The sequence below is a fragment of the Rhinichthys klamathensis genome, unplaced genomic scaffold (genome assembly GCF_029890125.1).
Source record: "Rhinichthys klamathensis goyatoka isolate OS25496 unplaced genomic scaffold, OSU_Roscu_1.1 h1tg000616l_1, whole genome shotgun sequence".
Lineage (NCBI taxonomy): Eukaryota > Metazoa > Chordata > Actinopteri > Cypriniformes > Leuciscidae > Rhinichthys > Rhinichthys klamathensis.
Window position 1 is genome coordinate 60,802 of NW_026607068.1, and position 18,763 is coordinate 79,564.

The 18,763-nt window shown below is 38.3% G+C and overlaps 1 protein-coding gene across 1 annotated transcript in view; it reads left to right on the plus strand.

The window, feature by feature from the left end:
- The first annotated feature begins 624 nt into the window (after window positions 1–624).
- Window positions 625–18,763, plus strand: part of usp43b (ubiquitin specific peptidase 43b) — a 109,214-nt gene continuing 91,075 nt past the window's right edge. The window contains exons 1-2 of the mRNA XM_056240857.1: window positions 625–1,543; window positions 11,922–12,074. Of these exons, the coding sequence (XP_056096832.1) occupies window positions 953–1,543; window positions 11,922–12,074 (744 nt within the window). The 5' untranslated portion in view covers window positions 625–952. The remainder of the gene's footprint in view (window positions 1,544–11,921; window positions 12,075–18,763) is intronic.

Below are 18,763 nucleotides of genomic sequence, written 5' to 3' on the forward strand. Positions count from 1 at the left end.
ACACAAGGACTTGTCATTCTGATGGCACTGATATGTTCATTGACACAAATACTTACTTTTGAGAGATGAACTAAGGATTTTGAGCAAGTTACAGGCTGTTGCATGTAATCCATTGTGTGCTGCTGTTTTAACAATTGTTTTGAGAAATGCACATACTGGTTTGCAAAAAGATGATTCAAGAAATGTACAAAAAAATTTAACAAACCACAACAGCCTGAGTTTTTTTCTTCATAATTTTTTTTTACCTTTTTATTTTATTTTATCTACCCGCCTGTGATGACGACGACTTCACTGGATCTAAACAAATCAAGCCGATGAATGCAACACGCATGACAATAAAATACACATTATCAAAATATACCACAGTGTTTAAATCTGAAAGAAAAACAAAAACAAAACTGAAAATAGTAAAAGGTCTTTAATGCCTGCGTGGGAAAATATGATTTATTGAAGGTTTGGTATGTGCCTACTGATGATATTTAGAATGAACAAATTCCCTCTATTGACGTGACCGTCAACATTTAATAAGATAGAAGCACCTTAAAATTATTTTCAAATAGTCGACCCCTTGAAAGTCATTATATAGGCCTACTTCGCACACTGGTCACTAGGCTTGCCGTACTGATAGCTCCACCTGTCAATCTTCGCTCGCTCTCGAAGGCAGCTTCTCCGTTACAGTACGAAGTTCCAGGATATCTCGTGCTGACCACTATTGAGAGCTGTCAATCATTCATTCGCTCCTAACCGTCTGGCAGTGTGACGTCGCCGTACTGACCGCTCTACCTGTCAATCATTCCTCCAGGGCGAGCGTAAGAAAAAATCTCAGGGCTGATGTGCGCGTGAAACGACTGCTGTCCACAATGCTGTGTATCGAGACGTAGCATCAGGTGAGGATAACAACACTCTACGTGCTTGAACGTTTTAGTAACACGGAGGGAAATAAACAAGAAGCATGGATAAACGCGACAAGAACGCAAAAAAAGATTCGGGGAAGTCTACTAAACGCACAGGGAAACTGTTCCGGAGGAAATCGTTTAAATCTGTGGAAAGTTTGGTGAGTAGGATCTTGAAAAGTTTGGGAAGCTTGGCTAGCGGTGGGGAAACAACCGAACGGTCAGATGCAGAGGATGATGATGGTGGGTTTGGAGAAAGCGCACCTTGCGCTGGAAACTCGGGACATGTGAAAATAGAGGACAGTGGCAGCCAAGTGAGGAAAAGTTCCTCTCTTCCATGCCGTTCCTCCGCGAAAGAACGACTGTTTTCGCTGTACGGGGACAAAACGCCAGGCGCGTTGGGTCTGAAGAACCACGGGAACACCTGCTTCATGAACGCCGTCGTGCAGTGCTTGAGCAACACGGACATGCTCTCAGAATATCTGGGTTTGGAGCGATATAAACTGGATCTGTGTCACAGGGGAATGAACGGATTTATCATGGATGAGAACGGTCAGCACGAGAGAGGAGAAGTTACGGAACGGCTCGCGTCTTTGGTCCGAGCGCTTTGGACTTTTCAATACACACCTCAACTCTCGGCTGAGTTTAAGGTAGACTCAACTCATTCAAGTTTAGGCTACTGTTTTTTCACTTATCTGATGCTTTTATCCACCTATACAGGCATCCCGTGAAGGTTCCTCAAATAACCTATTGTATTCAATAAAGCCTATAGCTGCTCTAATGCGCATGGAGAAAACAATAATTGTCCTTAAAATTCTTGCAGGAACTTGTGAGTTCATATAAAAAATCTAAAGGTTTTACAGCCTGATAGCCCACTTCAGAAGAACCTTTTTAATGTCTCCAAATATCATGCAAATCATACATAATTAGTACTATGCATGCTGTCTTTATGTTTTTATAATTAGAATGCATGCTGTTTTTTTGACCAAATACAGAATTTATCGAGAATATTTTCACATCACATCAGATGACCTATTAAAATGCGTGAGTGATTAAAATGGTGAAAATTTTGGAAATGGTGACCATGTACGGTCAGCACCCAAATTATATACATTCCCTTTTACATTAATATATCTATTTAACTTAAAATCTCTTGGACGCGTTTCAGCTTCCCATAATAACTTCAAATAAGCTGATGAGGCTTTCTCTGATGTGACTGTTTTGTTCAGTATGCGAGCAAATGCTTTCCCACAGGATGATCTCTTCTAAGCAAAAAATAGATCATGATGAGAAACTTCCCACAGATAGCATTATCACCACCAGAGAGTAAATGTAAAAACAAGAGTGCACTCTCAGATAAGCCATCACCACACTGGATACGGTCCACAAAGACGAGCACAATCTGGAATGCAAGTCTTATGTAACACTGCTTTCTTAGAAATCTACTACTAGAGTAATACATTTGCTTGAGAAATGATGACGAAAGAACTTGCCACTACAGTCTTAAAGACAGAGAGGGCAGATGGCAGAAAGCTAATGGTTTACTACGGTAGAAGTACAAATTTCTTCACGATAACAGTTATGTTGCCTAATTAGTCCAGCCTTTGTCATCTTTAGTAATATTGCTAACAAAATCACTCAGCAACCTTGAAATTTCTAGTTGCTGTGTGTGTCCCTGATTTGACCTGTACTAACTTAGGAAAAAAAACCTTAAAGGAATAGTACACACACACACACACACACACACACACACACACACACACACACACACACACACACACACACACACACACACACACACACACACACGCATGCACACAAAAGTAAAACAGTAATTTTTTGGAAGAGCAGCTCAGATTTTGTAAAATATCTTCATGATCAATAATTAATCTCCATGAATGTCAGATTTGGAATGACATGAGGGTGACTAAATGATGACAGAATATCATTTTTGGATGAACTAACTCTTTAAGACTTTTAGAATGACAATACAATAAAACACATTTAGCAAGCCATGTATCTTGAGGTAGGAGGAGTAGCTAAAGAAACTAGCAGGTGTGAGAAATCCAGAAAAGATTTCTGTGGAAAAGCGTCATCGAGGAGAGGTGGGAGTGTAGCCATAAAGTATGAGAAAAAGAGGCCCATTTCTTCACACACCCTACTATCAAAAGTCTGAAATTTACCGGTATTGCCTTGAAGGACCCCAGTCTGGGCTGACTGTTAGACGAATGGAGAATTACAAGATCACTCAAGATAAAATGTACGGCTTTTGCCCACCCAATGGGGGAAACCCCCCCCAACACATTTATGGATAAATCTGAAACAATAGGCTTCTGTATATTAGGCCACAAGACAAAATCAACAGCCTCATCTGATTCAGAGTCTAATGAGTTGCAAATCTCGCTCTGCTTCTCAGACGTCTGCGAGAGTTAATGAGTGCCTGACTGAAGAAATTGGGAGCCATCTATAAACAATCAAGAGCTCTACACTATAATTTAAGGCTCCCACTGCGCTTAACTTCATTTGCCTAATATCGGCGTCAGTAAAGTGAAAGCTATTTCTAATTAGACTAAAAAGGACCTGAATTATACAGTGACAACAACATTACAAGTGGTGACTGGTTCAATTTGTGCAATTTTTGGAAGAGCAAAATCTTGTGGAACGTGTGAGTTCGAACTAGGGCATTGTTCGTGTTCAATGTAGAACATCTACATTGTTAAAAGCGCTATATAAATGAGGATGACTTGACTATAGGTTTTCAGGGTACCAAAGTTTCAGTAGTCGGTACCAATACCAGTAAAATTCCGTGGTTCTCGGTAGTCGGTACCAATTTCGGTACCAGAGCAAAAACTGTTGAATTACGTACTTAAAAAATTATTTGTCCCGTTTTTGTCTTGTCCGTTGATTAGCACTGTCAATCAATCATCGCAGCTTCTAATTCGATCGCATTTAAATAGGCCTACAGTTGTCAACCCAGAAACTTTGCAGAGTAGGCCTACTTAGCAGCATGAAAAACTAAATTTGTATTTTCAGATTGTGAATGGGTAATAAACAGAAAGCAAGAGAAGAGCCCGCCCTTTATAATCACTAAGGCTGTCAATCTCTGTCACGGGTCTATGAAGGAGGACTCAAATGCAGAACGAGTGTTAACAGGTTTATTGACAAACAGTAGACAAGATGTGGTGGGAGAGGTGAACAGTCCAGACAAAAGGCAGGGATGAGACACAAAGACAGCCGTTGCAGCAAAACTTGCAGAGCAGCAGCTGTAGCTAGCACAAGAAGACTGTAGGCTGGAGAGTAGTGTTTGCAGAGCAGAAAGAGACCTGAGAGTACTAGCAATAGCCAGACAGGAACCTCCAAGGACAACAGTAAGGCACTCAGGGATCTCAGGCTAAGCACCAGGCTTGCACCAAAGCACAGAATGCAAGCAGCCAGGGACGCTCTGCTAGCAGGACTGGAACTAGAGACAAGACAGACAGGACCAATGGCAGAACTAAAGCACTAACAAACTTCTACAAATAAAACACAATAGACTTAGGTAACAAGAAACTAGCTAAGTAGCACAGATGTAAACAGTAGCACAACATTCAACGAACTGGCAACACATGAGGGAAAGAGCACACACATAAAGGGAGTTAACAAGAGTAACAGGTGAGAACACTCAGACAAGGAACAGGTGAACACACTCACGTAAACGAGGACTGAAACAAGGGAGCAGAGAACATGAGGAACAGGTGACAACACTCAGACAAACGAGGACACTCAGACAAACTAGACAAGAGGGCGTGGTACAGGGAAACAAGGAGGCAGGAACAGAGGAGCACATGGCCAACACAAACAAAACCACATGTTCAAGCACAACACAAACATAGAGACATGAAACAAAGACAACACAGACAAAGCTGCCAGAGCAAGACCCTGACAATCTCTAAAGCACAAGATCACTGAATTCTGCACTCGCGAAAATTCATGTTATAGTTTAAAAAAAAACCTGTCTTAATTGTTCACTTGTTAACACTTTGTTGGTTATAATGAAAGGATTTGCAAGCGTGCGGCTCATGTTGAACAAAACAAAAACTTAAGCAGATTCTGACTAAAGCTGGGTTTTGGCCACGATTGGCCAAAATCTGAAGTCTTTGATCACTATTTTGACATGTTCACCGCATAGGCTGAATTTATTATTTATAATATATTTATTATATAAATAATAATAAAGGAATTAAATAATGAAAGGATTAAAAGGGATATAAGGGAATGATTGAATAAGAATGGTACATTTTTTGGTTCTAGGTCTAATTGTAGTTATGACGTAATCAATTTAAACTATTTGCAAATAACGCTTTATTTTAAAATGTGCACACATTCACTCTTATTCATATGTCGAAAACGCAAACATTTCTTGTCTCGTCACATTCATTTATGAATTGCATGAATCATGATTGCATTACTTACAATTCAAAACGGTGAAATTTCAAAAAAAGTTGAGTAGTTTGCAGCACTAGATAGTCTGTTACTGTCGGTCGCTGAACATTTCCATCGTAAAACAGTTGTCTTATACTTATATCTTTCCATAAAGTTTTTGTGCTGTGTCCCGCTTTGATTTGATAATTTGGCCGTCTCTATAATTTTGACATTGATGAGTGCTGTTAAACTGCTGAGGCAGAGCAGCCTAAAAAAATTAAGTTTACAATTTTTTGTCATCCTAACAACAAGCAGCTTTACTCATTCTAGACTAAAATGCTAAAATAAGACAAATAAAATGAGTCAATGGTTAAGTCTATAAAAAAAGTCCAAAATAAAGAATAAAAAAATTATTCATAGATCAGACATAATCATTGGCCCCCCAAACTCCGCCTATGGTTTACTGACAGCCGATTAACGATTGTTGCGATAAATGTTGACCCCAGATGAAATTCTGGTAGTGTCTAAAGCAGGGGTGTCCAAACTCGGTCCTGGAGGGCCACTGTCCTGCAGAGTTTAGTTCCAACACACCTGCTTGTAAGTTTTTAGCATGCCTAATGACCTTCAACAGCTAATCAAGACCTTAATTAGCTGTTTCAGGTGCATTTAATTGGGGTTGGAGCTAAACTCTGCAGGACAGTGGCCCTCCAGGACCGAGTTTGGACACCCCTGGTCTAAAGGTTTGACGCTCAGTCCTGATTTCTCCTACAACAACAACTGTCAAATCTAAAACCAATTGGGGCGCAGAACCTGATGACACAATTAGTGAGAGAACAACAAACCAACACTTGCTCCGCACAGACGTGTTAATTTTTTCTTCTTTTTTGCAGTTTTCTTTTCAAGACAAGCCATGATCAATATTAGTGCTAGAGATTGTTTTTGTTTGCCGCCATTTCAGTCCCGCGTGTAAATGCAGCTCACTGTCACCGTACATGTCACGGATTGATGTAAAACTCCGGACGAGTCTTTCTTGCATGCGTCCTTTTTTAACATGTGTTGACTGCCGTACAGTCTGACATGAATGACAAGTGAGATCCTACAGTGTGACATGGCTTACATGGACATTGTAAAAACAGTGGTAAAAAGACTATTATAAATCGTACACTGTGCACCCGGCTTAATTACTGGCTAGCACCTCTGATAGGCCATTGCGTTCACGCAATCAGCAAATATAATTGTGATTTGCTACAATGCTCAACGCTTTGAACACGCTGTAAATAGAAACCTTTGACGCTCAGAGAGCGCTCAAACAAACACGAACAAGAGCATCTGAAAGCAGCGTCTATCAGCGTGTACCAAACATACCCGGTGTTCTGTTGAATAATGCAACCTTTCAGATTTATTCTATATTTGCTTCAGAAATGCTGGTCGACTTTTTTTTGTACCGACTGGAACCAATAGTACCAGTACGTTTGACAGCCTAGTTGGACTTGGAACTCAAACCAATGAGTTGTTTAAGCCGGGGAAAAAAGGCTGTTGATAGAGATGGTATGTAGTTGATGGATGACAGGATGGTATTTCACAGATCACAAGGTCACGTTGTACTGTTCCTGACTGATGTCCAACTATCCTACTCAGAGTGGAGCATAGCAGAGTTAATAGTTGATGTGAGTCTACATTAATTCATCAAGTCTGCTCAAGTTAGTATTGGGAATAAAAAGTCATTTGAATCAAAATTGTACTCTATGGGCCAGATTTACTAACAGTTTGCGTTAGCACAAACCCTCTTTTGGCGTTAAAAAGGATTTACTAAAGACACGCAGTGAAGAATTGCGTCTGTGTTCTTTAATTTGCGCGTTGTCAGTAGATCACGCGCAGAACTTTACACTCTCGTCAGTGCTTTAATGGGATTGCGCTCTCATGCTAATTTGCCCTGTTTAGTAAATCTGGCCCTATGTCTGTTGGCTCTGACATAATCTATGTAAAGCAGTGTACTCCTAAAAGTTTATGAAATTAGCATAAATATGGATTTCAAATTTACACTGTTTCTTTTACAGGAAACCAAAAATTTATGCTATATCGAAATCTAAAAAAATAAATTGTTGTTTGAGATAAGAATGTATATGTACTACCTGCAAACAACTAGCAACAGAAAGTTGTCAGGAAATAAAATAAAACATTTTATTAAAGTCCTGATAATGAATTAAATGTTAAAAGTTCACAAATCTATATTAAATTAAATTAGTTTTCCTAGTTATGCTCATCAGTTAGAATGCATGCAATGTCTTCAAAAAGGTTTTTTTCTTCAAAAAAAATCTTTATCCAGTCTTTATAAACTTTCATGGAAATCCATGTTTCAATTTGAAATGCATCCACACTGGAAAGACAATTGCATTGACAAATAATTTAATGAGATCTAACACAATTATTTTATCCTTATATTTGGGTTCACTCTCAGGATTTTAAGCAAAAGGGGCCTTTGAAGACCAAAGCTTTGATGTTTCAACTGTCCAATACTATTTTTTAATTTTTTGACGATTTAATGGATGGTTCTGGGTACTTTTCCTTACTTATCTCTTGTCTTGAAATATATAAAAAAATACTAAAATGTTTCTCCATAATGCAGTACAGAACTTTTTTTTGTTGGAATATGGCTATGAATGAAAAATCAAAAGAGTCTGTGAATGTCTATAAACCAGTTGTGTTTATTCACAAGAGGATCAAAAACCAAAAAAGACACCAATAAAATGCATGGTGCACATTAAATTAAAGGATCTGCTTCCATACTAATAGTAGTTTTGCGCACAAAACTCTCGTTCAAGGGCAAGTCAATCCTCTTCAGGCTGAGCACTCATTGAAGAAAAGAAAGCTTTTCTTTTCCTACAGTATAAAACTGACAGGAATCCTATCTTTTAATACCACTATAAGTAGAGGCCTACATTTCTCAAAGCTTTCACATATGCCACAGAAATTTCACAGCACCAGAATTTAAATAGTCTACAGTGACTAATGACTATATGTTATAAATTAAACATTAGGCTACATTTTTATCCTCCCAACACAAGCCTTGTGACCTTTGACCTTTGTTTATATATAAATATATCTAGCAGTTTTTCTGTCACATTCTTTTAACTAGAAGGCGCTTTGAATGAATTGTTGAATAACTCCTTTGAGGACAAGGCATTTGGGCATCTAGACTTTCATTCTTTTGAAGATGGGTTTAAACTCTGTGACCACATGACCCACTTTCTCACTATATGACTAATGTTAAGATTATTATGTTATCTCAGTCCTTAGGCCTACGGCTTCATATTATTATCTGCAATTTGCTTCCAGCTGCTAGATTGAGTTCGTATGGTTAATGCTGCTGTAATTAATCTTTATGTCACTCAGCCTTAAAATTATTATTTTAAATACACCTGACAATCAAGACTACTTTAAACTGGATTGAAAATATGATGTGGACTAGTAAGACTTGTGTTGCCTTCAAGTTACTTTGGAATGATGATTTTTACTAGACTTGCGCACATAAACATTTGTCATTTAAAGAAAAGACTAAGCTAAAAGAAAGCAGTTTATGATACATCATATACAGTATAATATATACCTTACTATATATATATATATATATATATATATATTACTACATTACATTTTTTTGAAGGAAGTCTCTTATGCTCACCAAGGTTGCATTTATTTAATAAAAAATACAGTAAAAACTGTTTTATTACTATTATATACTTTTAAAATGTAATTTATTTATGTGATGGTAAAGCTGAATTTTCAGCATCATTACTCCATGCAGTCTTCAGTGTCACATGATCCTTCAGAATTCGTTCTAATGTGAAGATTTGATGTGCAAGAAATATTTCTATGGAAGCTTGTTTCCGCCACAGAATAAAAACATAAAAAAGGTAATTGCGACTTTTTATCTTAAAATTCAGACTTTTAATCTCAGAATTGCGTGATATAAAGTCATAATTGCGAGTTATGAAGTCAGAATTACATGATATAAACTCGAAATTCTGAGAAAAGAAGTGAATTCTGAATTCCCCTCAGAATTGGACTTGGACCCAATTGGAATTGGACCGCAATTGTACATTTATATCTCACAATTCTGACTTTATAACACGCAATTGCGACTTTATTATCATGCAATTCTGAGAAATGTCAGAATTGCGAGATGTAAACTCGCAATTGTGAGATAAAAAGTAGCAATTATCTTTTAAAATGTTTTATTCTGTAGCAGAAACAAGCTTCCACACATTGATTATAAACAGTTGTAGTGCTATTTAGGGTTCCCTTTCAGTCGGTCACTTTCAACGTTACGTCTCTGTTACTTCCTTCAAGGGAACGAGGGTTACATACCTAACCTAGACGTTTTTGTTAAAACTGTGATTTTTTTTTTCAGAATTCTTTGATGAATAGAAAATTCAAAAGATCAGCATTCATTTGAAATAGAAATCTTTAACATTAAAGCAAAAAACAAACAAACAAAACAAGCACAAAAATAACTGCTGATGTTATCTGCCAATGCATTTCATCAGAACTTTTTTTTTTTACCACAGATGTGATGAGGATTCTTCAGTTATTCATTTACACAGTAGTTGTCATGATCTGCAGTGAGAAGCATTATTCACTGTATAGCAGAATGCAATTTACATCCTCCATCTGGTCTCCACTGCATCTCAGTATCTAACAAACTGCCTGTTCTGAGTCAGATCCACTGCGGCTGTTATCGACATTCTATAGACAACTCAGGATTTTATATATGGAGTGTGTCGACTGAATAAAGGGAACATGTTCAATACCTTTTTTGTGTTATGTCTAGGGCTGTAACGATACGCGATATAAAATCGAAATCGCGATACTCAGGTCCACGATCCTGTATCGCGATGTGGGAAGGCAGAATCGCGATCAAACCCCTTCCAACTCCCAGAGTTATCCTTCCTGTCCTGAACCAGGGCTCGAATTTCGGCGCGGGTATTGCGCATAATTCTAATCATTCCCGCAAATCATTCTTTTAACAACTATCTTCCAGACGCAATTTCACAAACAGCGTGAGTGTTCAGCGGTGCCGCGCGTCTTCTATCTCTTCTCATAATGTGTTGTGTAAGGCAAGCATCAAGCGCTGCGGCGATAATACACACTCGCGTTTAGGAGTCGGGACCATAGACTGTAAGGTCGGGACATGACGGAATATTCACTTGCACAATCGGGCCAGCAGTGCATCGTGACTGAAGTCTTTTTAAGTCTTACCAGTTTAAACATTCAAGCGATTTTAAACTAATCAGTGCTCGCGCGCTCTCTGAGATTATTTTCTATGCGCACATTCATAGAAAATCCGCCTCAAAAACAGCTGGCCAGTAACTATTTTTCGCGGATTATATTGCTTTAACACGCAAAATTGTCAATTTCGGTCTTTGTGAGTAGGCTATACTCTAAATATAGTCGGTTTTGTCTTTAATAAGCATAAAACGCATGCCAATATAATGAACACAGGATCCGTGCACTAGCTCTTAAAGTGACGGAAGCCATATGTGTCTGTCATTAATTTTGTTGTCAAAACAACAAAAGATGGCTTTAAGTTAAAGGAATCAGGTTTAATAGCCTATGTATTTAATTTATTCAGGACTAAAATACTACCCAGTGTTATTTTCCATTTGATTACTTTATTCAGTATCTGTATATGAATACTAGTGTTAGACCTATTCAAAAACTTTTCTCTTTAATTGTCTTTATTTGTATCTTTATTCTATTGTATTTATTTGTGCTACCTTTTTCAATTTAATTAAACAATTTAAATCAAGCTTCCTTGTGATGTGTAAATTCTTAACAACAATATTACCTCATTGCAAAAATGCAATGAGCGCAAACATTTAGGCAAGATAAATGTAATAATTTTGTTTGGAAAAAATGCCCCCCCTTTCTCCCCCTCAAACAAAAAAAATCCCCCCCATGAGAATCATCTAAGGGGGGATTTCCCCCCCATTTTCCAAAACGAAATTCAGGCCCTGAGAACTACCACATCTTTAAATTACTATTAGTATTATTTGAAGTTAACATTATAAAATACGTAGACCTACACCACAAAACTAGTTGAGGATAAATTATTTAAAATTTGGCAATTTCAGCATTATAGACGTGAAATTTGCAGCCAAAACTTGAAATATAAGTTCTCAGAAAGTGCATTAAATTAATCCTCAATTGACCGGCAACACGTCCAACATGCAGATGCATATCCTACGGCACCATCCCGAAATCAATTTAGTTGGAGTACAGAACACAACCCAAAAGCAGCAGCCTACACTGCCTAGTATAGTTTAATAATTTGCATAGTTATTATTGTTCTTTGGTGTTTAGATTATACAGGTTTTTCCTAATGTTATTTAATAAAAATACCGGTATTTTTTTTTCTCTCAAAATCTCTTTTTTTCACCACAAGCCCCGCCCCCTCAAGCCCCGCCCCCGTGATAGAATCGCGATACGAATCGAATCGTGGGTCAAAAATCGTGATACGAATCGAATCGTGGGTTTGGTGTATCGTTACAGCCCTAGTTATGTCTATATTAATAGACAATCTGACACTAGTATTTGTGTGACCTTTATCTTGTTTCTTATCTCCAGATGACCGTATCTAAATATGGTGCTCAATTTCGGGGGAATTCACAGCATGACGCTTTGGAATTCCTGCTCTGGCTTCTGGACCGCCTCCATGAGGACGTCAACTCATCTTCAACCGTGCCCAATGGAAATAACAGAAGCAAATCAACTGGCAAGGTAAGCGCGTCTCTCAGAACCTGCCTAGGGCATGAAACGGCATGAAAGAAGTGAAATGATGCAACATTCAATCTCAAAAATTGAAAATTGAAAAAAATTTCCCCTCATTATATTATTATGCCTCAAACCACAAATCATCACCTGAAAAATCTACAATATGAGAACTCATAATTATTTTACAGATCAATAAGTTAGTAGGAGTTACCAATGGCTCTTCTAAAACCCCATATGGCCAACCAGCTGTTACCTTCACCATTATCATGACTTGGCAAGGTGAGAGAGTCTTGTCTACACGTCCCTGCCACCCGTAAACAACACATCTGTTTATGAAATATGGATATTCGTACCAAGCACCACAGCCTGCATTGAGATAGAGTGGTCTTGTACGTAACCTTGGCATTACCCAGATTAATAGCTTTTCACAGTGGCTGTGATTTTCACAAGGCGATATTCATGGGGACTGAAATTGATTTGAAACCCATTGCATTTTGAAGGTGTGCAATGGTTTCCACTCATCTTGGTAGGGATGGTAAGATTCACCGATTGGCAGATGGCACTTAAGCTATTTTATGATTTGCTGTATGTCTGAATAAAAGAAAGAAAAGTTTTAACTATCTATACCATATTGAATTGCATAGCGCCATCATATTTTGCTCCATTGCATCGTATTACATTGAATCGCATCGCGTTGAATCGAATCGAAATCGGATCGCACCGCATCGTAATAGTAGTGAATCGTATTGCATCGCATCGGTAGCTGCTTATATGTATCTTTAATGTATCGTATCGTTGGCTATGCATCGAGATGCGTATCGCATCGGCCTCAGCTATGGAGATGCACATCCCTACATCTTGGACCTCAAATGAAGCCACATCACCATGGCAGCAAGTTGCAGAACCTTCCGCAATTATTGCCACTCAAGTAGAAACATCCAATATGTAGGCCTACTTTTTTTATAACATTAATCTTAAACTGCATTCAAGAAAAAAAAAAAAAAAAGAAGCAAATTTACTACAGAAAATTAGTTTTCAAACATTGTTATAGCCATTATCACTGCACCATATCTCCAATATTAGTGTTTAAAGAAAGCATAGCACTGATAATGGAGAAGACTGTTTATTTTTTTTTTCAAATAAAGCCACTGATCTTATTTAGAAACAATTTTCAAATAACTAGAGGACGCAGGTATATTTTTCTCCATGCATAGAGGCCAAACATTTCCAAAAATCTACTTTCAAACTATCAAAGCCGCTCTTTGTTCACTGAACATTACAGGAGCTTTGATTGTAGACTGCTTCTTTGGTCAGATGAGGTCTTTTGGCAAAAAACATGAGAGATTGAAAAGAAACTATTCACCACTGTGAAGTACTGAGTTGACGAATTAAAATCAAGAGATCATTTTGACGAAAAAAGTACGATTTTTAAACAGTATACAGGCAGAAGAACAATTCTGCAGGTACGAAAATGTCAAGAGGGCTAATGACAGGAAATATGAACAAATTAAGTGAATTACCTGAATTTACAGTTTTTAAATTTATATGCAGCACAACAAGGCTAAAAGACATGCAATCCATTTTAAAAGCTTTAAAAAAACTTTATGTATTCATATATTTATATTTATAATTATTTAAATCTAAAGTTGACAAGTGACTGTCTTAATGATTATTCAAACTGTTCACTTAATTGATTCGTTCAATATGAATGAGTCGCTGAATCTCAAACGACTGATTCAAAAATACAGATACTTTCAGGAACGAAACAAGTCACCCGCTTCTTTATGAGTGAATCACTGATTCCTTCACTGAATTGGTTTATTAAGAAAAATGGAATGGGCGCTCATGGGTGAAACACCACCACTGTGTGTTGCTCAGAGATGTGCAATGACTTTGCTTTGGCTGAGGGGCCGTTTACACAACACAATTTTAATATGCGTTTTGGCCATTCATTTACAAGACGACGGCGTTTTGGGGGCCTGAAAAAGCAAAATGTTTTAAACTGGTTTCAATGTGCACGTTTTTGAAAACGATACCTTTATTGTATCTGTGTAAACTGCAAAAACACGAATTTGTGAAAACGGTGACATCATGTGCATGAGTATTACGTGTTCAGTCTATAGCAGTGGTTCTCAACCTCTCCTGCAGGGACCCCCTGACACACCATGTTTCTGTTTTAACCCTGAAATGGCACACCTGATTCAATTAATTGAAGGCTTAATGAGTAGTTGACTAATTGATCAATTAACTAATTCCTACTTCCTACTCTAATAATGACTCATTAAGCCTTTAATTAATTGAATCAGGTGTGCCATTTCAGGGTTAAAACAGAAACATGGTGTGTCAGGGGGTCCCTGCAGGAGAGGTTGAGAACCACTGGTCTATAGGCACGTAGTGTTTCTTTAAAAAGTGGCATCGCCAACTACTGGCCTGGCAGCTGTTTTAGTGGTTTTACCGGATCCGTGTTAAAGGAGAACTCCGGTCAATTTTAACATTGAGCTCATTAGTAGTTGATTGTCGAGTTCGCGCGCGCGATCATTAGTTATATTAGTTACCAATGATCGCGCACGCGAACTCGACAATCAACTACTGTGGACTTCGAAAGAAAACAGGAAGTAAATACGGGTATGTGAGCTGGCTGAATAAACATCATTTTTATTCATATTTTTCACATCTACTGCAGTCAGATTGACCGTGGTCACTCTTAATAACACCACTCACATGGCTGTCCACTTGTAATGACAAATCAAGGATGTTAAGAGGCTAAAAGCAGGTTTAGAACTTGCCCCATTGAAGTCAACAGGGTGCGAATTTTAAAAAGAGGATAACACGGTGTAGGCAACACCGATTTTTGTCGTTTTTGTCTGTACTGACAGCACTCCAAATGTACAAAAAAATGAGCTCAATGTTAAAATTGACCGGAGTTCTCCTTTAACGGGGATCGGTTTGACCGTGTTGTCGTCTGTACGCGAGGAACGCAAAGGAAATAATTTTCCATTTTTAGTAGCCTACATCGTTGTCGTGTATCCTTAATTTGACTAGTTTGACATAATCCTTAGTTTAACTATTTGCGCTGATGGAGCAAATGTAACTGGCTATATTTTGTCTAAAATATACACTCACCTAAAGGATTATTAGGAACACCATACTAATACTGTGTTTGACCCGCTTTTGCCTTCAGAACTGCCTTAATTCTACGTGACATTGATTCAACAAGGTGCTGAAAGCATTCTTTAGAAATGTTGGCCCATATTGATAGGATAGCATCTTGCAGTTGATGGAGATTTGTGGGATGCACATCCAGGGCACGAAGCTCCCGTTCCACCACATCCCAAAGATGCTCTATTGGGTTGAGATCTGGTGACTGTGGGGGTCATTTTAGTACAGTGAACTCATTGTCATGTTCAAGAAACTAATTTGAAATGATTCGAGCTTTGTGACATGGTGCATTATCCTGCTGGAAGTAGCCATTAGAGGATGGTACATGGTGGCCATAAAGGGATGGACATGGTCAGAAACAATGCTCAGGTAGGCCGTGGCATTTAAACGATGCCCAATTGGCACTAAGGAGCCTAAAGTGTGCCAAGAAAACATCCCTCACACCATTACACCACCACCACCACCAGCCTGCACAGTGGTAAAAAGGCATGATGGATCCATGTTCTCATTCTGTTTACGCCAAATTCTGACTCTACCATCTGAATGTCTCAACAGAAATCGAGACTCATCAGACCAGGCAACATTTTTCCAGTCTTCAACTGTCCAATTTTGGTGAGCTCTTGCAAATTGTAGCCTCTTTTTCCTATTTGTAGTGGAGATGAGTGGTACCCGGTGGGGTCTTCTGCTGTTGTAGCCCATCCGCCTCAAGGTTGTGCATGTTGTGGCTTCACAAATGCTTTGCTGCATACCTCGGTTGTAACGAGTGGTTATTTCAGTCAAAGTTGCTCTTCTATCAGCTTGAATCAGTCGGCCCATTCTCCTCTGACCTCTAGCATCAACAAGGCATTTTCGCCCACAGGACTGCCACATACTGGATGTTTTTCCCTTTTCACACCATTCTTTGTAAACCCTAGAAATGGTTGTGCGTGAAAATCCCAGTAACTGAGCAGATTGTGAAATACTCAGACCGGCCCGTCTGGCACCAACAACCATGCCACGCTCAAAATTGCTTAAATCACCTTTCTTTCCCATTCTGACATTCAGTTTGGAGTTCAGGAGATTGTCTTGACCAGGACCACACCCCTAAATGCATTGAAGCAACTGCCATGTGATTGGTTGATTAGATAATTGCATTAATGAGAAATTGAACAGGTGTTCCTAATAAACCTTTAGGTGAGTGTAAGTTAAATAAGAATACCCTTCAGGTCTTTAAAATCGTCCCCTGCTTTTTGATCACTGGCCCTGAATGCTACATTCATTAATACATTCAAATTGCATCGTTTAATGAGAGACGTTATTACTTTCTCATTGAATTTCGGGGAAGGGGATGGATAAAAATAGTGAGAAAAAAATTCCACACACAGTTTTCAAACATAATTATTGACAGGACATGTTTTATTGACATGTTTTATAAATGACATTACAGAATTCATATTGAAATGCTGGTGATACGCATTGTGCGCACACTAGCTTAACAATAGCTCAGAAGTGTGACGGCCCACTTTTACTAGCTTTAAATGGCTTTTAGCGCACAAACACCATAATACGCCTACGATTTTCTTCCGTTTGCACCATGCTAATTGTCTCTTTTGGAACTCAACAGTGCCTGAATGGTTATCAGATGTGGTTTGATGTAGTTGGTTTTGTTCGCTAATTAATAATTTGTTTAGAGACACAAATTTGAACCGCTGCTTAGTGATGAACCAAGATTTGAGTCTTTGATTTTCTGTAAAACAACTCATTTAATCTACAGTCTGGTAGCACAGCGGCGTACTGTCTTTAATTGATGATCTTTGTGTGTATGTGTGCGTTTGTGTCACGAGCCGGTTCAGTTCCTCTGGCTACGCCTGTGGCTACAGCCTGGCTTATTATCTCTGAGCAGTACTTTCATCTACTCTCTGTTGATGCCCTTTTTGACTGAACTTGATCCATTATTAAAAGCCCGCTTTTTTCTCCTTTAAGATATGTGCCTATGTAGGCGCACAGATAAAGGCTTGTGGTATGACGCTATAGGAACATGGGATATAGTCTTAAAAGCCATTGCAAGGTCAGTAAAAGAAACATCAGTATTCAGATTGATAGTCGTATTCATATCGTATTCAGTATTCATGTTGATGCATGCTATGTGTCAAGCTGCTAGAGATCTGCTTTTCACCCACAGTCAAACATCTGAACAACAACGATTTTTAATGGGAGGGAACCTCTAAAACCCATTTCTATCCTGGTACAAAAACCTCAGAAACGTCCTGAAGACCAAACCAGACTATATTGACTGCACTGGTTCTTAAAAGCTGGGGCAGACTTTCCATTTCCAAGGTAGGCCTTTTAGCTCATGCAGTGATGAATAGATAATCAAAAATCAACTTATTAATTCAAAAATTCTAATGTAAATTAGTCACTTTTCAAAATGACAAAAAAATAAACAGTGAAAATGATTTATTTAATTCATCTTTAATTCAAAAATCCATTTTATATTTTTTTTATAATTAAAAAATAATTGTTTACCTCGGATTCAGTGTATCTCAGTAAGGATAAGGATGGTGCCTCAAAATGCCTCATTTATGAGTCAGTTCACATCCTAAAAGGAGCATGACCCTCCTTCATACCAAGTATGAAGACATAGCCAGAGCCCAGCGGACATTTTCAGACTCACTCTTGAAGACATTCATTATAAATGTATTATACATGTGTGTTCTAATGGAGGTTGACAAGTGCATGCCTGTAAACAAACAGCTAGATCTATCTTTCCTTCTCTCTCTCTCACACACACACATTGACCCCGAGGCCACTGATTTTTGGCATTCCCTTCACTATGTTTACTGGGTATCACTCTGGAAACAGAACTGGTGTGAAGCCATCTCTCAACGGAATGAAAGGAAGCTTTTGTGAACGAGTGGATGAAAGAGACGCTTGTTCAGGACATATGGACTGAAGGAGAGCGATAGAGAGAGGTGCAAACCCCCTCCTGCAGCCCTCATAGAGGGTTTAAATTAATTTACAGTGATGTCATTATGTGTCCAAAATTCTTACAACATTTCACATTCTTTTTAATCAATCTGGTTATTACAGTAACTCTAGAGATAGTGTCATCTGTCGGTATAGATGATGACTGTATTTTGTCATCGATGGACCACACAATACATACAGTACTATAGAGGTAGTAAAAGCAGGTTGAAATTTAGGCTCACTTTTAGGCTCCCCTGTTTATGGACAGTGAAGCAGCAGATGTTATATAAAGTAAAAGTAAATAAATAAATATAAAAAAACACATCCATCCATTTTCCAAACTGCTTGTCGTATAGGGTCAGAATAAAAAATAAATAAATAAAGTTATTCCTTGCATTACTGCAAACCTGTATATAATGTCTAAAGAAGTTTGTTTAGCTTTTGAAAGCCCGACCATGATCATCTCTGCAGCAGTTTGTGAGGCCATGGGACTGTGTTTTTTTTTATTTTATTTTTTTTATAGTCTCACTCTATCAATAAAACAGTGGGTCACGCCACCTGCAGATGTTTTCTGTGGACTTATCATTGCA